General features: G+C 44.2%; 1 protein-coding gene across 1 annotated transcript in view; it reads right to left on the bottom strand.

Annotated features, from left to right (window-relative positions):
- Nucleotides 1–20842, bottom strand: part of SLC6A4 (solute carrier family 6 member 4) — a 112044-nt gene that overhangs the window by 18638 nt on the left and 72564 nt on the right. Inside the window, exons 9-10 of the mRNA XM_044283789.1 lie at nucleotides 8775–8887; nucleotides 7675–7806 (exon numbers count right to left, since the gene is read on the bottom strand). Coding sequence (XP_044139724.1) covers nucleotides 7675–7806; nucleotides 8775–8887 — 245 coding nt within the window. The remainder of the gene's footprint in view (nucleotides 1–7674; nucleotides 7807–8774; nucleotides 8888–20842) is intronic.

A 20842-nucleotide genomic window follows, 5' to 3' on the forward strand; every position in this document is an offset into this window, starting at 1 on the left:
CACATGGTAAGTTTCAGCCTTCACATGCTACAAGCTGGATGTTCTGGGCTGATTGATGTTCTTCTTCTCTGTTGGTTTTTCTTTTACGGATGGAGCTCTGTAGTAGTGGAAGCTCTCTCCTCTCCCGCTCAGCCTTTCACTGCTCTCCTTCTTCTTGAGTTATCTACAACTGAGCCCCCCTCCCCAGTGAAATGACCAGCTATCTGGGGCTCTGGAGAAGCTTCTCCTAGAGAAGAGGCAAAGGCAGTGATACAGATCAATCTGCCTCTGCATGCTGTTATGGGTACAGGGAGAGAGATGCAGCAGAAAGGACACAGCCTCTGAGAAGGGGCATGTTCCCTTAGAAAGTACACCCCCAGAGATGCCCCCTGAGCTGCCAGCCTGAAAAAAAATCTATCAGAGTAAATGGCGAAATGAATGGGGGAAGCTCCAGATCCATATGAGGTACAAGGCTGGTTCTAGCTTTGCTATAACGAGATGTCAATGCACTACATTATGTTTGATTTTCATTTTTTAGATGAGTCATGGAATAACCCCTTTAATATGGAATTTGGGCTCAATTATGAACCTAATAGGACATAGTGACATGTACTTTAAAGTGAAAACAGTGGTAAAAGCAAAGGCTATAATAACACGAAGAACACCTTAATATAAAAGAAAACAATACACAATGTACTATTTCAACGACAAATCTAAAATGACCATCTGTCGACTCCTCACATCTGCATTTTGTTGCATTGTATTAATTTCCTGCACACCCCACTAACATTTCAAGCGGTACGGCTGTCAGCACCTCCTCATTCAGATAACCCACCTGGGGACTTGTTGACATGTGCTGACCGCCATATAAGTTGCAAAGTTTACTTTGTACCATATATACTATACCGTAGATGAGTCTTTTTTTACAGAAATAAATATTAAACATTAATGTAAATAGCATTGAAGGGAATGTGTCACCATGAAATTCACTGCTAAACCAGGCACAATGAGGGGCATTTACTAACCTAGTTACAGTACTACTGTGGCATTAAAAAGTTATGACACACGCCATATTTGGGCCATGATTTGTGACTTTTTGACCTTGCTATTTTTCAAAAGGGTCAAGAAAAGGGTCGGGCCTTAGCTGCAGCGGGTGAGGTCTATCCCAACCCACAGGATGAACTATATGCGCCAGAAACTGGCATAAGTTATAGCATAAGTCTATGCCATCCTTGTACAGATTTAAGCCTCTGGCACACAGATTGCAAGAGATGCACCTAATTTATAAAATATATCATTGCATTCCCCTGAGCTAGCCCTACAAGGCATTAGAAGACATTTATCAACCCATACGCCAGTTTTAATCACCGGAGTGCTGGAATAAAATGCGATTATTTTATTAAGGGGCAGATGACACTTAATAAATTGGGCATATCTCTGCTGGCACTCCCTGTGCGCCAGAAGCTCAAATCTACGCGAGCTAGAGGCTGGCATAGATTTTGGGCTCTAACTTACCCCTGTATAAATAAAATATATTTTCTCCAGAATAAAGTAATAGATCGGTGAGTGAAATAGATCATTACATTCAGCTGAGCTAGACCTACAAGGCAATCTGCTTGGTTTAACAGTGAATTTCTTGGTGACAGAGCCCCTTCAAAGGGCACCAGATTATGTGGACAGGTCTTCTGGGCTATTGGATCAAATGACAGAAAAAATATTGTGCCGTTTGGCTAATAGCAGCTAAGGAACAATAAAACAGACACGTAGACAGATATACAGTGGCTGTAAATTACTGGTGGAAGTAGATGGACAGAGGTTGGGGGAACACTCCTTATTCAGTGGCGTAGCTATAGGGGTCGCAGCGGTCGCAATTGCGACCAGGCCCCCAAGTCAGGGGGGCCCACGGGGCCCCCGCCTCAAGCCAGGAGAACGCGGCCCGCAGGCGCAGCTGATAACTGTCTGAAATCAGATTCACAGGACAGGGGACGGAGCGGAGGCTGAGAGCCGAGCCCTGCGTGACGCGCACTGTGCAGGGCAGGGCCAGGCGCAGTGAGGAGGGGGAGCGGCTTCAGCCTTCAGTTGCGGTCGGAAGAGGAAGCTGCTGTGTGCAGCGCGCGGTGCTGCGAACTTGCGAGACAAGTGAGTGACTCACTGACTGTAGAGTCAGTGAGTGACTGTCCCTGAGTGAGTCCGGGGCCCCCTGACCCACCTGGTGGGAGCGCCAGTGGTGAATTGTGATAACTTAAGCAAGCCCAGACCAGTCAATACCCCCTTTAGGAAATCTGTCACTCTCGTCATCAGATGTGACTGCAGCAGGCCAGCAGCGATCGATCAGCCAGGTCTGCCAGGATTAATGTGCACAGCCTGCGAGGCCCCCCTTAGGCAAGCGACAAACTCAGCTCTGCTACATCTACAATGAGCAACTACAGCAAATGTAATGCCAAACTGCAGTTCCTTGTGATGCCTTGGATAGCTTTCACTGGACCTTCCAGTGGAAGCTATCCAAGGCATCACATAGAGGAACTGCAGTTTGGCATTACATTTGTTGTACTTGCTCATTGTAGATGTAGCAGAGCTGAGTTTGTCACTTGCCTAAGAATGAGAGGGGGGGGGGCAGTTTGTCAATTGCCTAAGGGGGGGCCTCCCACTGTGCACATTAATCCTGGCTGATCGATCGCTGCTGCTCTCACATCTGATGAGAGATTTCCTAAGGGGGTATTGACTGGCATTAGGGACGGGCTGGTGGATGAGGGCAGCCACCCGGTCCTGCCTATGGATCACCCAGTTTGCACTTAGCTATGCCCAGGCCCCATGCCAGGGGGTCCCTGATGTATTAACTGACCAATAACATGGAGATCCCAGTGCCAGCTGCCTTGCTGGTGGACGATAGGCATGGGGCTCTTATCTGAGGTCTGATTGGGGGTCATTCATATTGGGGTCTGAGCTGCGGTCTGATCTGAGGTCTGATTAACATTGAGGGTCTGATTGGCGGTCTGACCTGAGGTGTAATGAAAAATATTTTTTTTCCGGAGCAGCTTGTAGAAAAAAGGCCTCACAGTCTCCCACACTCCTTCTGCCAAGCCAGCCAGCGCCCCTTCTGCCAAGCCTGCCAGCATCCCTGAGACCAAGCCAGCCAGCACCCCTGAGGCCAAGCCTGCCAGCACCCCTGAGACCAAGGCAGTCAGCACCCCTGAGTCTTCAGAACTGTAAGTAAATTATATATAAGGGAAGCTTATAATATGAAAGAGACGAATTATGTCTGAACAGACATATAGCGCAAATTCCAGTTTTTGTTTATGTTGCACTGAATTTTCTGCAAAATATATATATTATTTTTTTTTTGGGGGGGGCGGGGGGGGGGGGGGGGTCGGGGTGGCAGTGGATCTTGGGTGAGTTCCCACACTTTGTTTCCCAGGACTTGACCCCTGGAGTGGTCCCGCAGTCTTGGCGGCAGTTCTGACTAGTCCTACTTTAATACACAGACATTTAGATTCATACATTTCCTACACTGGCACAAATGTGTTGCAGGTGACAAACTGTCTATGCTCAGTCCTACGCGTAACCGTCGCAAGTGCAAGTGCATGAGGAGCTGCGGATGTGGTGGCGAGGTCCGAGAGGGGGGGCCCATAATTATTTTTTGCTTTGGGGCCCAGTCATTTCTTGCTACGCCCCTGTCCTTATTAATACAGCAAACTCTGCTGCATACTCTCTTAGCTGCCCTTACCAATTGGTGCAATATTCTTGTGTTGTTTGGTATAATAGAGCAGTGGATAAGTCATACTAATATGCTATCCTGAATTAACATATCTGCTTCAATTATATATTTTTTTTTATACCTAAACTACTTTAAGCACAAAGCCAAGTAAAAGCACTGTGTAATAAAAAGAATGTATAAAACAGCATAGATGTTACTGGACCTCTATACGTCATAAACAAGTCTTTCCTCCATACAAAATAATGGTATATCATTTAACTAGCAGATTGACTCATTCTTTGATCAGAGAGGTCAGAATGCTACCTAGGCTTCTCCTGATCCTGTTTTGTACTTGGTCATGATTGGTACCACTCAGAAAAAAAAGAACCGGTCATTGCTTCTTCGTTGTAGGATGATCCAAGCTTTTGGACCCCATCCAAACTTTAATGGGTCCATGGTCTGCATTTTGCAGACAAGTATAGGACATGTTCTATCCTTAGTGGAACAAACATACGGAAGCGGGAAGCACACAGATAAATTATACTGGTGGGTTTCCTTCCATTAACTGTGCGCTTAAGGTCCTTCCATAACATATATACACTCACCTAAAGAATTATTAGGAACACCATACTAATATGGTGTTGGACCCCCTTTTGCCTTCAGAACTGCCTTAATTCTACGTGGTTGATTGATTCAACAAGGTGCTGATAGCATTCTTTAGAAATGTTGGCCCATATTGATAGGATAGCATCTTGCAGTTGATGGAGATTTGAGGGATGCACATCCAGGGCACGAAGCTCCCGTTCCACCACATCCCAAAGATGCTCTATTGGGTTGAGATCTAATGACTGTGGGGGCCATTTTAGTACAGTGAACTCATTGTCATGTTCAAGAAACCAATTTGAAATGATTCGAGCTTTGTGACATGGTGCATTATCCTGCTGGAAGTAGCCATCAGAGGATGGGTACATGGTGGTCATGAAGGGATGGACATGGTCAGAAACAATGCTCAGGTAGCCCGTGGCATTTAAACGATGGCCAATTGGCACTAAGGGGCCTAAAGTGTGCCCAGAAAACATCCCCCACACCATTACACCACCACCACCAGCCTGCACAGTGGTAACAAGGCATGATGGATACATGTTCTCATTCTGTTTACGCCAAATTCGGACTCTACAATTTGAATGTCTCAACAGAAATCGAGACTCATCAGACCAGGCAACATTTTTCCAGTCTTCAACAGTCCAATTTTGGTGAGCTTGTGCAAATTGTAGCCTCTTTTTCCTATTTGTAGTGGAGATGAGTGGTACCCGGTGGGGTCTTCTGCTGTTGTAGCCTACCTTTCTTTCCCATTCTGACATTCAGTTTGGAGTTCAGGAGATTGTCTTGACCAGGACCACAACCCTACATGCATTAAAGCAACTGCCATGTGATTGGTTGACTAGATAATCGCATTAATAAGAAATAGAACAGGTGTTCCTAATAATTCTTTAGGTGAGTGTACTGGATTAAGGTCAGGACATTCCAAAACTTTAACATTGTTCTTCTTTAAGTATTATTTGGTTAATAAAAACTTGTATGCTTAGGGTCGTTGTCTTGCTGTATGACCCATGTTTTCTTGAAATTTAGCTCATGGACGGATGTCCTGACATTTTCCATTAGAATTTGCATTTATAATTCAGAATTCATTGTTCCATCAAAGATGGAAAACTGTCCTGACCCGGATGCAGCAAAACAGTCCCAAACCATGACACTACCACCACTATATTTTATAGATGGGATGAGATTTTTGTGCTGGAATGCAAGGATTTCCTTTTGTCAAACATAACACTAAATTTAAACCAAACAGTTTAATTTTCCAATTGCCTTCTGGCTTGTCCAGGTGATCATTAGAAAACTGGAGATGGGCAGCAATGTTCTTTATGCAGAGCAGCAGCTTTCTCCTTGCAATCTGGCCATGCACATAATTGTGTTCCCCTGATGGTGGACACATAAACATTAGCTAATGTGAGAAAGGCCTTTAGTTGCTTAGGCTACTTTCACATCTGCATTTTCCTTTCCGGTTTTGAGATCTGGCAGAGGATCTCAAAACCGGAGGAAAATGCTTCAAATTGAACATACTGGAATGGAGTGCACCAGAATGCATTGCATTCCCATAGCGGACACAAAACCGCTGCAAGCAGCGATCTGCCAGATCTCAAAACCAGAAAAGAAAACACAACTGTAAAAGTAGCCTTAGAGGCTACCTTGGGCTCCTTTGTGACCTCACAGACTATTACATGCCTTGCTCTTGGTGTGATTTTTGTTGGTTGACCACTCCTGGAGAGAGTAATAATGCTTTAGAATCTCCTCTATTTGTACATAATCTAACTGTGGCTTGGTGGCGTCCAAACTCTTCCAGCCTGATGGGCATCAACAACTCTTCTTCTGAGGTCCTCAGAAATCTCCTTTGTTCGTTCCATAATACACTTCCACAAACAAGTGTCGCACAGATCAGACATTGATAGATTTCTGTTCTTTAAATGAAACAGGTTGTTTCCCTCTCAGACCTAATTGTCATCACACTGATGGAAAACACCTGACTCTAATTTCACCTTCAAATTATCTGCTAATCCTAAAGGTTCACATACTTTTAACACTCACAGACATGTGATATTGTTTGATTTGGTTATCTATCTACTTTTGGGACTTGTGAAAGTTTGATGTAGTTATAGGTCAAATTTACGCAGAGATATAAAAAATTCTGAAGGGTTCACAAAGTTTCAAGCACCACTGTAGGTGGTATGAACACTGCAACATGGTCAAATGACAACCTATGGCAACAGTGCCATGTTTCTTTTTTAAATAGGAGCAAGGGCTATTTTCAACTCTCTTACAAGTGCTTAAGACTTTAACTGATCCCAGGAAATATTCGGTTACTGAGTTACTGGCTGTTTATTTTTTACTTGTTTGTTAGATTCGGTTATTTTGATCCACTTTTGGGACTTGAAAATATTATGTAGTTTTAATTTAAATTAATGCAGAAATATAAAAAATAGAAAATTTGGAAGGCTTTACACACTTTCAAGCACCACTGTACATCTGGCAAGTTTTTAAACCTCTGTGCCTGGTTCTGGTTAGCCAATAAAGGTATCACTCCTATGATACCTTTGTCTTTTTTCGACAATAAGGTATTATACCGTATATTACATAGATTTGTCTGATTCCACAAAATTTTGTTGTGGATATTTATTTATTGAGTCGTATAGTAGTACATTTTATGTGTATGGTATAGTAGTGCTATTTATCTGTATAGTATAGTTAAAACTATTTATGCGTACAGTATAGTGGTATTATTTAGGTGTACATTTTATCTATAATTTAAAGGGTTTTTTCAAGATATAATCACTTGCCGCTGCATGGGATCAGTTGCTACAAAGCAAAACAACAACCATCGTGGAATGGCGCCACTTGAGCGTCGGGGGATTACATGGGTCTTTTTTTTTTTAAGTATTTCCTGCTGTTAGAAAAACAATGTCCTAGGTAGCCCCTTCAAGTTTGCCATACATCCACCTATTACAGCCAAATCTCTTTATCAGGCAGACATAAGGGCTGTGGGTGGAATAGTTGAATTGGTGGAACTCAAATGCTTGACCATCCCTTCTATACATAGAAACAATGTAATATATCTTGACACCATTATTATTCATTGAATGGTTAAATATAATATTGTATTGTTATGAATAACTCTCCCTCTTGGCATTAAGCATGTGTGGGCATGAACGGGAACTTGGCAGCTTTATGTCAACCTAATTGGCTAAGACTTAATTTCAAGTGTTCTCTTTGAAATTTCTCTGCAGTTATTTAAAGAACCGCAAAGTTCATAAAGTTCATTTTCATTTCTCTAGTTATTCCAGCGACCACATTGTTCTTACCCCCTGACAAATCTATGTGTAAAAATATAGACTAATAAATACCTAAACTATATCTCTGTGGATCAGAGCATTGTTCTCCTTACTTACAAAAGTCAGGGTAGATAGTGCCCCAAGAAAGCAGACAGAAATTAATAGGAAGACAAAAAGTTCTCGTCTCTTGCCCCATACTTGTGGGAACTCATCCAGTACTGCGGTAATAACACCTTCCAGTCCTGCAAACTACAAAGAGAACATGATTATATCTAGCACATCATATAAAATATTAATAGTTCCCTATGAAATTAACGGAAGTAATACATTTTTTTTTATATCTAGGAAAATGTAAGAAGTTAAAATAGTTTGTTTTTAAACATTTTATTGTATTTAATTAAATACAAAAAGTACATTGTTTAAACTATGTATAATAAAAAGTAACAAAACTATGGTTCTTGGGACATGAGGGGTTAAAAAGGAAAACAAGTGATATGTGACTGGGCAGTGATGTGTGGCTTGGGGAGACGTCACCATTGAGGCCAGTCATTGGGAACCCCCTCCGTGCCAGAAGTTTACAAACAGGGACTGCTGCACAGTGAATGCAGTGGTGGAACTGACCAGTGATTGCATGTAAGTATTGTTCCCCTCACAGGTCCAGCGGGGAAGGGGGCATCCAAAATTTGTTAACAAGCTGGAGAAACCCTTTAAGATTCCTTGAAAAAAGTCAATAATGGTCTGTGTGTGTTTATTCTAGCTGAGACAGTGGGTCAGATTTTCTTATCCTAGCCTCAGACTGGATAATCAATTTGGTGCACGGCTGGACATTTTTGTCTCACTGGCTATTGCTACGTCCACTGTCAGATAGACTTTTACAGCAGAATTGTGGCGCAATTTTGATGCAAAAGTCACATCTTAGGTCTTGCCTCTTTCCTCCAACTCCACACACATTTCCCGTTAAGCTACTCCCCTTTTTTGGCTAGGTGCAGAAACTTCCTCTAGTCTTAGATGAACAAAAATGTGGCCCAGTGTGTTATCCCCAGAGGTAAGAAAACATCCCAAGCAGGTTTAGGGTTGCATCCATAACTGGTTTTAATGAACTGGACAAAAGTGTTCAAAGACGAGCAAGGAAAAGTATCATTAGTGGCAAATGAAAATTAGTTTACTGTGTTTGTAGCTTCCCAAGCATTATGTCCACATGCTGGATATTCTCTTACCGTACTGTCCAGTCCAAGTGTAATCAACATTAAGAAAAAGATAACGGCAAAGAAGGTGGAAGCTGGCATATTGGCTATCGCCTCTGCATAGGTGATGAAGAGAAGACTGGGTCCTAGAACAATGGATATTACAAATGTATTAAAGCTTAGCAAATAATCTCATAAATACACAGTACTATAATTGGTAGTTTTTCTATAGCCTCAAAATAAATACATTGGGCAGAAATATTTATATACATATACACCGATCAGCCATAACATTAAAACCAAAATAACAAATAATATTGACCATAACATCTTGTGACAATGGGCCCTACAAGGAGTGAGATCCATTAGGATGCAAGTGAACTTTCAGTTCTTGAAGTTGATGTGTTAAAAGCAAGAAAAATGGACAAGAAGAGGCATGTGAGCGACTAGGGGCAACATTGAGGTGGTTAGATGATCACATCATCTCCAAATGGCAAATCTTGTGGGGTGTACTGAGGAAGCAGTGGTTAGTGCCTACCAAAAGTGGTCTAATGAAGGTCAACTGGTGAGCCTGGTGACAAGGTTATGGGCATACAAGGAACATGTGGCATGAAGGCTAGCCTTCCTGGTCTGACCACACATAAGAGCTACTGTAGCACAACCTGCTGAAAAAGTGATCATGGAGCACTGGATCATGGAGCAATAGCAGAATATGGCTTGGTCTGAGGAATCACGTTTTCATTTACATCATGTGGATACCTCACTGTCCATCACTTAGCTGGAGATGCCCCTACCACATCATAATAATTGTTCAGGAATGGTTTAGGGAACATGGGACTGAATGGCCTTCAGGTTCCCATATCTAAATCTAATTCAGATTCTGGGGGTTATGCAGTAAAAAAACAACTCAATCCTCACCATTTAAGATCTTCTGCTAACATCTTGGTGCTAGGTACCACAGGACACCACCAGAGGTCTTGTGAAGTCCATGCCATGACAGGTCACAAGGCTAGCTATTTCTGGTCATTTATTTGTACCAGAGTTCACAGTTCACTTTTTCACAGTCCAGATATCTTGTCAGGGGGTCCATTCAAAAATTTACTCTCTGGCCCAGCCTTTTCTAGTTACGCCTATGCTTGACGCTTTTCCTATCCTCAGACAAAAGACAGAAGGTTGATGTTCACTGTTCATATGCTGATGTTGAGCTTATAGATTATTGATGGACAACCCAGATGCCATCAACCATGGGTTTTGATAACTAGTCTGGATGTGTGAAAGGAAAGGGGTAGTGATGATCGAGTTCGGCTCGGCACATTGCGGAGTTCGGCTGAATACCGCGCGCGCTCGAGCGCCGTGCTCGAGTCTCCTCCACGCACGTTTGTTGGCTGCTACGCAGCCAATAAACGTGCAAGTACTGCCACTCAAAGTAATTCCATAACCATGTTGGTTACTGGCATTACAGTAATTGGCTGGCCAGAACACGTCATCGGGTGCTAAAAAGCACCCGATGACAAGTGGTTCGGCCAGTCTTAGTCAGGGAGAGCTGTGCTGTAGAAAGGACAGATAGTGTAGGGAATTTAATTGGATTTTTTGGTTAGGCAGGGTTGGTGTTAGAGACCCAAAAGTCCTTTTAAGGACCATTGTTGTGTCTGGCAGCAATATATATTTTTAGCGCAACCTGCGCTAAATTGTGTGCGATTAGAGACCCAAAAGTCCTTTTAAGGACTATTGTTGTATCTGGCAGCAATATATATTATTAGCGCAACCTGCGCTAAATTGCATGCAATTGTTAGAGACCCAAAAGTCCTTTTAAAGACTATTGTTGTATCTGGCAGCAATATATATTTTTAGCACAGCCTGCGCTAAATAGCTTGCAATTGTTTGGCTGCTGCACACAGCGACATTATCTGCGCTACATCTCCTGTGTAACGTGTGCGCAGCCTAAAAATATCTGTGACATCCAGTGTACTTTTTCCGTAGACGGTGTCCGCTGCGGACAGTTACATTACCTGTGCTACATCTCCTGTATAACGTTTGCGCATCCTAAAAATATCAGTGACATCCAGTGTACTTTTTCCGTAGACGCTGCGTATAGCGACATTAACTGTGCTACATCTCCTGTGTAACGTGTGCACAAACTAAAAATATCTGTGACATCTAGTGTACTTTTTACGTAGACGGTGTCCGCTGCGGACAGTTAGTTACATTACCTGTATAACATCTCCTGTATAACGTTTGCGCATCCTAAATATCAGTGACATTCAGTCAAATTTTTTCGCTGCTGGTGGCAGCGACATTACCTGCGCTACATCTCCTGTATAACGTTTGCGCATCATAAATATTAGTGACATTCAGTCAAATTTTTTCACTGCTGGTGACAGCAACATTACCGGCGTTACATCTCCTGTATAACGTTTGCACATCATAAATATCAGTGATATTCCCTGTCATTTTTTATTAGCCGCTGGTGACAGGGACATTATCTGCGCTACATCGCCTGTATAACGTTTGCGCATCATGAATATCAGTGACATTCAGTCCTATTTTTTTCGCTGCTGATGGCAGCGACATTACCTGCGCTACGTCTCCTATATAACGTTTGCGCATCATAACTATCAGTGATATTCCCTGTAAGTTTTTATTAGCCGCTGGTGACAACGACATTACCTGCGCTACATCTCCTGTATCACGTTTGCGCATCATAAATATCGGTGACATTCAGTTTAATTTTTTCACTGCTGGCGACAGCGACACTACTTGTCCTACATCTCCTGTATAACATTTGCGCATCATAAATATCAGTGATATTCCCTGTAATTTTTTATTAGCCTCTGGTGACAATGACATTACCTGCGCTACATCTCCTGTATAACGTTTGCCCATCCTAAATATCAGTGACATTCAGTTTAATTGCCCTGGGAGAGGTGAAACTGTGCCTGATGCCAAAGCACAAGAAACACACTCATCCACGATACCTAGCTTCATGTCCCAGTTTTTCAGGGCGGCGCAGGACACCACTCTCGAAGTCACACCAGTGCGACCAGGTGCTCGGTTGGATTGCAGCAGATAATGCTTCCAGTCGCTTAAGCACCAACCTGTCTTACACAAAGTCCAGTCTCAGTAGCCAAGAGTCTGGTCAACAGAATCCTCACCCTGATCCTCGTTCCTCCCACCATGGAGAGTCTTGGCAAACAAGTGATCCCACACTCGGATATTCAAAGGAGCTCTTTTCATCGCTATTCCTTGATTTGGGCATCTCGCCAAGCACGCTTGAAGAGGGACATGAGGAGATCGTGTGCACTGATGCCCAAACTCTTGAGCATCCACAGTCAGAAGAAGATGATGGTGGGGAACGGCAATTAGTGTTTCATGAGGTGGATGATGATGATGAGACACTGTTGCCAATAAGTCAATGGCAATTAGTGTCTCAAGAGGTTGATGATGAGGATTAGACACAGTTGTCAATAAGTGAGGTTGTTGTTAGGTCAACAAGTCAGGGGGATGACCAGAGTAAGGAAGTGGAAGAGGAGGTGGTGGACGATGAAATCACTGACCAAACCGGGGAAGGTGGCAAGCTGAGCAAGGACAGCAGTACAGAGGGGGAGGGATCCGCAGCACCGCAACAGGCTGGAAGTTGGCAGTGGGGTGGCAAAAGGGAGAAGGCGGGCTACACAAAACAGGCCTGCAACTATTCTCTGGAGCACCCCCTTGCAGCAATCTCCCTTGTCAAGGGCTAGGTGTTCCGCAGTCTGGTGCTTTTTTGAGGAAAGTGCGGATGATAAAAGAATTGTCATTTGCAACCTGTGCTGTACCAAAATGAGCAGGGGCGTGAACACTCGCAACCTCACCACCAGCATGATCCGCCACATGGCATCAAAGCACCCTAATAGGTGGGTCGAATGACTGGGTCCACAATCAGTGTCTGCGGGTCACACTACTGCATCCTCTTCCCCTGTGTTACGTGCTGGCCAATCCCCTGTCCAAGACACAGGCCCGGATGCCTCCCGCCCTGCACCTGGACCTTCGCAAGCACCACCAGCTAGCACATCCACTTCTGTGTCCCAGTGCAGCGTACAGATGTCCATACCCCAGGCCTTTGAAGAAAGCGCAAATACCCAGCCACCCACCCACAGGCCATAGCACTAAATGTGCACCTTTAGGCTTGTGGACACTAAGGCTTTCTGCAGCCTGATGGTGGCGGCGGTCCCACGATACTCAGTCCCCAGCCGCCACTATTTTTCCTGGTGTGACGTCCCCGCCTTACACCAGCATGTGTCCCGTATCATCACCTGTGCCCTGATCAACGCAGTTATTGGGAAGGTCCACTTAATGACTGACACATGGACAAGTGCTTGTGGCCAGAGATGCTACATTTCCCTGACGGCACACTGGGTGAACATTGTGGAGGCCGGGAGCGAGTCGTACCCTGGGAGGGCACAGGTGCTACCAACGCCAAGGATTGCGGGCCCTACTTCCATCAGAATTTCCGCCACTACCTACATTAGTAGCTGCAACCCCCCCTTCTCCTCCTCCTCCTCCTCCACTTCCACCTCTGAATTATCATCTTGCAGCACCAGTCAGCCATCAGTCAGTAGCTGGAAGCAGTTTAGCACTGCAGTGGGGAAGCGGCAACAGGCCGTGCTTAAACTAATATGTTTAGGTGACAAACAGCACACCGCTGGAGAGCTGTGGCAGGGTATAAGGGACCAGACTGAGCTGTGGCTCTCGCCACTCAACCTACAACCAGGCATGGTTGTGTCTGATAATGGCTTTAACTTGGTGGTGGCTTTGGAGCTCGGCAAGCTCACACACATACCATGCCTAGCCCACATGTTCAACTTAGTGGTTCAGCTGTTTCTAAAAACCTACCCCAATTTGCCTGAGCTACTGGTGAAGGTGCGCCGCATGTGTGCACATTTCCGAAAGTCATCTACAGCAGCGCTTGCAATTGCCAGCTCGCCGACTGTTGTGCGACGTGAGCACGTGCTGGAACTCCATGTTACACATGTTGGCCAGGCTTTGTAAGCAGCAGAGGGCAGTAGTGGAATACCAGCTGCAACATGGTCATCACCTTTCCAGTCATTCCGCTCTTCACAAGCGACGAGTGGACATGGATGTCTGACCTCTGTGAGGTTTTATGCAACTTTGTGACATCAACACAGATGGTGAGCAGCGATGTCGCTATTATAAGCGTAACCATCCCACTTCTGTGTCTACTGAAACGCTCGCTGCTCACAATGAAGGAGGACGCTTTGCATGTGGAAGAGGTGGAAATGGGGGAAGTCAGTACACAGGGGGATAGCCAGAACACCCCCCGTTCGTCTTCTGAGCTTGAATTGGATGATGAGGAGGAGAAGGAGCAGGAGACGGTTGCCTCCGCTACATAGGGTAGTACCCACAGCAGGTTTATTACATCTGTTCAGCATGGATGGGCTAAAGAGGAGGATGAGGATATTGAGAGTCATCCTCCTGATGAGGACAGTGAAGTCTTGTCTGTTGGGACTCTGGCACACATGGCTGACTTTATGTTATGCTGCCTTTCCCGTGACCCTCGCATTATACGCATTTTGGCCAACACCAATTACTGGTTGTTCACCCTTCTCGACCCCCGCTACAAACTTCTCATCTCTCATTCCTGTGGTGGGGAGGACTAGCAAAATGGTGCAATACCAGAAGGTCCTTGTGGAAAAATTGCTCCAAAAATTTCCAGCTGACAACGCTGGCAGCAGAGTACGTAGTTCCTTGCGCAACCGAGAAGGGAAGATGAGGAGAACACACAGCAGTTCCAACAGAGGTAAGGCAAGGACAGTTTCATGACTGCCCGCCAGCAACCTCACCCTGATGTGCGGCCTAGTGTAGCAAGGAGAGAAAAGTTTTGGAAGATGTTGAAGTAGTACGTAGCAGACCGTGTCAGCATCCTCAATGATCCCTCTGTGCCTTACAACTATTGGGTGTCCAAGCTGGACACGTGGCATGAACTGGCGCTCTACGCCTTGGAGGCGCTGGCCTGCCCTGCCGCCAGCGTTTTGTCAGAGTGGGTGTTTAGTGCTGCTGGGGGCATAATACCTGATAAACGCATCCGACTGTCAACAGGTTGACTCTTATCAAAATGAACAAGGCCTAGATTGCCCCTGACTTCTCTACTCCACCTGAGGAAAGCGGCTGAACATAAAGGCACTTTAAATGTGGCTTTTATGGTGTATTGAATACACTGTATTCCCATACACCCCTTCCACCACAAAAAAGGGTATATATGGTTCAATCTTCCTTTTCTCGTCCTCCTCCTCCATCATATCAACATACTTATTAGGCTTATTTTTTCTATGGTCAGATCAGCAGCAGGCCCTCAACCATAATTTTTTCGATGGTCAGCTCGGCAGCAGGCACTCACCCCAAATGTTTTAGAGAGTCAGCTCATCAGCAGGCCCTCGCCCATAATGTTTTAGATGGTCAGATCATCAGCAGGCACTAGCCGCTAATGTTTTAGAGAGTCAGCTCCGCAGAAGACCCTCACCCCTAATGTTTTAGATGGTCAGCTCAGCAGCAGGCCCTTGTCTATAATGTTTTAGATGGTCAGCTCGGCAGCAGGCCCTCGCCCCTAATGTTCTAGATGGTCAGCTCAGCAGCAGGCCTTCGCCCATAATGTTTTAGATGGTCAGCTCAGCAGCAGACCCTCACCCCTAATGTTTTAGATGGTCAGCTCAGCAGCAGGCCCTTGTCTATAATGTTTTAGATGGTCAGCTCGGCAGCAGGCCCTTGTCTATAATGTTTTAGATGGTCAGCTCGACAGCAGGCCCTCGCCCCTAATGTTCTAGATGGTCAGCTCAGCAGCAGGCCTTCGCCCATAATGTTTTAGATGGTCAGATCAGCAGCAGGCCCTCGTCCATAATGTTTTAGATGGTCAGCTCAGCAGCAGGCCCTCGCCCATAATTTTTTCCATGGTCAGATCAGCAGCAGGCACTCGCCCTTAATGTTTTAGAGAGTCAGCTCAGCAGCAGACCCTAAACCATAATTTTTTTCGATGGTGAGCTCAGCAGCAGGCCCTCGTCCATAATTTTTTCCATGGTCAGATCAGCAGCAGGCCCGCGCCCCTAATTTTTTAGATGGTCAGATCAGCAGCAGGCCCTCGCCGCTAATGTTTTAGTGGGTCACCAGCAAGCCCTTGCTCCTAATGTTTTTGAGGGTCACCAGCAGGCCATCAATCATAATTTTTCAAGGGTGTGTATGATGCCCTCATTTATGTGTAATTAAGGGTGTATTGGAGTGCCGGTTCCTTGTAATTTTTTGCAGCCCTTTCACTTAGTGCATAGGCTTTATGAGTGTAGGAGTCCCACTACTTGAAAATACAGGTTGTATCGGAGTGCCTCTTCCTTGTAATTTTTGGCAGCACTTGCACTTTATATACAAGTAAATATACAGGAAAGAATGTTTCCTAACAATTTTTCCTCTAAAATCAATTTTAGCTTCAGTTTTGTGCGTATTATTGTCAGTTTGTAAAATTGGCGTACTACTCGGACAACATCGTTCCCAGCAGTGACCTGGGAGTCCATGATGCATCCAGACATCCTCCTCATGCTGTTCCCGAACCATTTCAGTGGTGTTTCCATCAATTTCTGACATTTTCATGTGAACCAGACACCCTCCCCTCTTCAGAGCAGGGGGTACCTGGTTTAATGCTCGGGTTCTCCCATTGACTTCTATTGTGCTCGGGTGATCGGTAGAGCACCCGAGCATACCGAGGTGTTCTACTCAAGAACCATAGCACTTTGGTGCTCAATCAACACTAGAAAGGTGTAGTCAGACAAATGTCAATTATGGGATAGTCATATGATAAACCATTTATTTCTGTTAGGTAAGGGTCTCGCCTGTGGGACACCTCACTGAAGAGAATGGGCCTCCCATAACACCAGTTAAGCTTGGCTGCCATAGTTGCTGGGGGGGCTATTGGAATGGCTGAACCAACTAATTCCACAGAAAAGTCAGACCCTAACATATCCGGTATTTAAGGAATAGGTCTTGAATATATCTTTCACCATTTCTGTCAATGACCCCTACAGTCACTTTTTTTTAAAAGACTTGGAGGGCCAATAAGAGGGGCATTGCACTTCCTTCTAGGAAATAGTGAGGATTCAGGCGGTGACATGTTAGAAGGAAGAGATGTTAATACACATGTGGCTAGCAGTACACTGCGGAAAGAAGTATGGATGTAATATTACCCCCATCTGGCCCCATCTGGAATATGCAGTTCATTTTTGGGCATAGGATGCCCTGGAGTTGAAAAAGGTGCAAAAAAAGAGTGACCAAATTGATAAGGGGCATGGAGGATCTTTTTGAGGAAAGAGTAAAGTAATTAGATTTATTTAGTCTTAAGAAGAAACGTGTGAGGTCTCTTTCCCACATCCATGAATTGTGGACATGTGCTGTCCATGTTCTTCAGGGACAGCACACGTATCCATTGGCTTTAATGTGTGTAGTCACACATCAGTGGTTTTCCACAGACCGTGAGTCCACGGAAGCATGCCCTAATTTTGTTCGGGATTACAGATCTCTCACGCACAGATCCCTCATGGATCATTGCTAGAATATGCTCTGAAAAATAATTTTCAGCCTAGCAGTGTACGTGGAATACGGATGACACAGGAACCAAACAAGGATCCTTCACGTTCAAACCACTGACCATCTTGTCACAAATGTCAATATTGATACAGTCACGTGTGAAAGAAGCCTAAGGAGGGGGGTTGCGTGATTAACATATACAGGTCCTTCTCAAAAAATTAGCATATTGTGATAAAGTTCATTATTTTCTGTAATGTACTGATAAACATTAGACTTTCATATATTTTAGATTCATTACACACCAACTGAAGTAGTTCAAGCCTTTTATTGTTTTAATATTGATGATTTTGGCATACAGCTCATGAAAACCCAAATTTCCTATCTCAAAAAATTAGCATATTTCATCCGACCAATAAAAGAAAAGTGTTTTTAATACAAAAAAAGTCAACCTTCAAATAATTATGTTCAGTTCTGCACTCAATACTTGGTCGGGAATCCTTTTGCAGAAATGACTGCTTCAATGCGGCGTGGCATGGAGGCAATCAGCCTGTGGCACTGCTGAGGTGTTATGGAGGCCCAGGATGCTTCGATAGCGGCCTTAAGCTCATCCAGAGTGTTGGGTCTTGCGTCTCTCAGCTTTCTCTTCCCAATATCCCACAGATTCTCTATGGGGTTCAGGTCAGGAGAGTTGGCAGGCCAATTGAGCACAGTAATACCATGGTCAGTAAACCATTTACCAGTGGTTTTGGCACTGTGAGCAGGTGCCAGGTCATGCTGAAAAATGAAATCTTCATCTCCATAAAGCTTTTCAGCAGATGGAAGCATGAAGTGCTCCAAAATCTCCTGATAGCTAGCTGCATTGACCCTGCCCTTGATAAAACACAGTGGACCAACACCAGCAGCTGACATGGCACCCAGACCATCACTGACTGTGGGTACTTGACACTGGACTTCAGGCATTTTGGCATTTCCCTCTCCCCAGTCTTCCTCCAGACTCTGGCACCTTGATTTCCGAATGACATGCAACAGTCCAGTGCTGCTTCTCTGTAGCCCAGGTCAGGTGCTTCTGCCGCTGTTTCTGGTTCAAAAGTGGCTTGACCTGGGGAATGCGGCACCTGTAGCCCATTTCCTGCACACGTCTGTACACGGTGGCTCTGGATGTTTCTACTCCAGACTCAGTCCACTGCTTCAGCAGGTCCCCCAAGGTCTGGAATCGCTCCTTCTCCACAATCTTCCTCAGGGTCCGGTCACCTCTTCTCGTTGTGCAGCGTTTTCTGCCACAATTTTTCCTTCCCACAGACATCCCACTGAGGTGCCTTGATACAGCACTCTGGGAACAGCCTATTCGTTCAGAAATTTCTTTCTGTGTCCTCCCCTCTTGCTTGAGGGTGTCAATGATGGCCTTCTGGACAGCAGTCAGGTCGGCAGTCTTACCCATGATTGCGGTTTTGAATAATGAACCAGGCTGGGAGTTTTTAAAAGCCTCAGGAATCTTTTGCAGGTGTTTAGAGTTAATTCGTTGATTCAGATGATTAGGTTAATAGCTCGTTTAGAGAACCTTTTCATGATATGCTAATTTTTTTAGATAGGAATTTGGGGTTTTCATGAGCTGTATGCCAAAATCATCAATATTAAAACAATAAAAGGCTTTAACTACTTCAGTTGGTGTGTAATGAATCTAAAATATATGAAAGTCTAATGTTTATCAGTACATTACAGAAAATAATGAACTTTATCACAATATGCTAATTTTTTGAGAAGGACCTGTATACCATAATTAAGAAAATGGCCCGTACAAAAAATATGGTGAAAAGTTATCCATGTAAAATCTCCACGAAAGACAAGGGGGCACTGCGTCGATCTAGAGGAGAAAAGGTTCAGTCTCCTGAGGAGATAAGGATTCTTTACCATAAGAACTTTGAATCTGTGGAATAGTCAGGTATCTGGACAGGAATTTTTGATGGCTTACATGATTTCTTAGAATGGAAAAACATTATCACATGTGGAAACATATATAATTCTTCTTCTGAATTTTGATCTGGTCTGATCACCATTCGAATCAGGGGGGAAATCTTTCCATTTTAGGGCAGATTGTCTCATGAATTATGAGCTTTTCACCTTTCTCTCGATCAACTGGGGAAACAAAGTTGTAAAATATACCACTCCTCTTATTCAGGCCTTCTCCTATCACTTGGTTGAACATGAAGGACATATGTATTTTTTCATCCCCACTATGTGACTATACTTTATACCTTTTCAGGCTGCTGCTGGCCATGGAATAAGTTTAGCTGTATAGCTGGAGGATGTTGTTGTCCTCATTAAGGACAGTGAACGCTGGGTGTTTACACTGTCTTCCTAGATCAGTCAGATATCTGAAATAGTTTGCAGTTCACTGGCTGGTTTGATGGTCAACGACTCTGACAGTGAAATGTGCAAACTAAGCCATCTGTAATCTCTGCATTGGCCAATGCCTCGGATTGACATAGATACATTCCCTTTTTCAGAACAGTGAAAAATCAGCAATACATGATAATCTAACATGCAGGACGTGTGGTTGTCTGTGCTTTCTCATTTAGTACTGCTTGATGGCTTCACAGATTTATCCCCGGAAGGAATATTAGGGTCCACACATCTGTCAAATTCAGAGCATGGCCGTGCATATTCTTGTGTGTCAAAAGGTGAAAATCGTGATATAGGTTACACATTGGCAAAAGGTTGAACATCATGAGGATTTTAGTTAATGCAGAAAACATTTATATAATTTAACATAAATCTATTGCAGGGTATATTCACAAAAAGCAAATTTGTGGCAAAAATTCCTACAACTAAAATCTGTTCCATACATTGGAATGGGGTTGTTTCTGCAGCATGTGGAGGGATTTCTACAAGCCCAAATCAGATGAATGGGTTACATTTTTGCAACAAATCTGCCATGTGTGAATATACCCCAAAAATAACATTTCATGAACATATATATTGATAAAAACAATCTAAATGGTCAGGGTAGGTCATCAATATCAGATTAGCAGGGTTTCAAGTCCAGTTGTTTGAGGAGGCCATGACTACCTAGTGAGTGCAGTGGCCTCCTCACAGCTCACCAAACAGAGCACCGTACACTGGATAGTGGCTGTGCTTGGTATTGCAGCCCAGGCCCATTCACTTGAACGGCGCTGAGCTGCGCCTAGGCAATGTGACTGTGATATCACTGGCCAAGGAAGAGGCCGCAGCACTTACCAGAACAGCACTCACTCTTCAAACTGTTTATTGCAGGGGTGCTGGGAGTCAGACCCCCACTGATCAGATATTGATGACCTATCCTATGGATAGGTAATCCATAGAAAAATATTGGACAACCCCTTTAAATTGCAAATTAATGATTACAATAATATCTATAATACTGACTAATTATAACTAGTCTCGTTATTGAAATAAATATGACCAGCTTCATTAATGAGATCATTTTACTAAGCCTAATCAATAAAAAATATATGGGTAGCATTATCAATTAAAAGGGTTGGCTCCATTGCACCCATTGGGGGCCTATC

Source organism: Bufo gargarizans, chromosome 3 (assembly GCF_014858855.1).
Source record: "Bufo gargarizans isolate SCDJY-AF-19 chromosome 3, ASM1485885v1, whole genome shotgun sequence".
Lineage (NCBI taxonomy): Eukaryota > Metazoa > Chordata > Amphibia > Anura > Bufonidae > Bufo > Bufo gargarizans.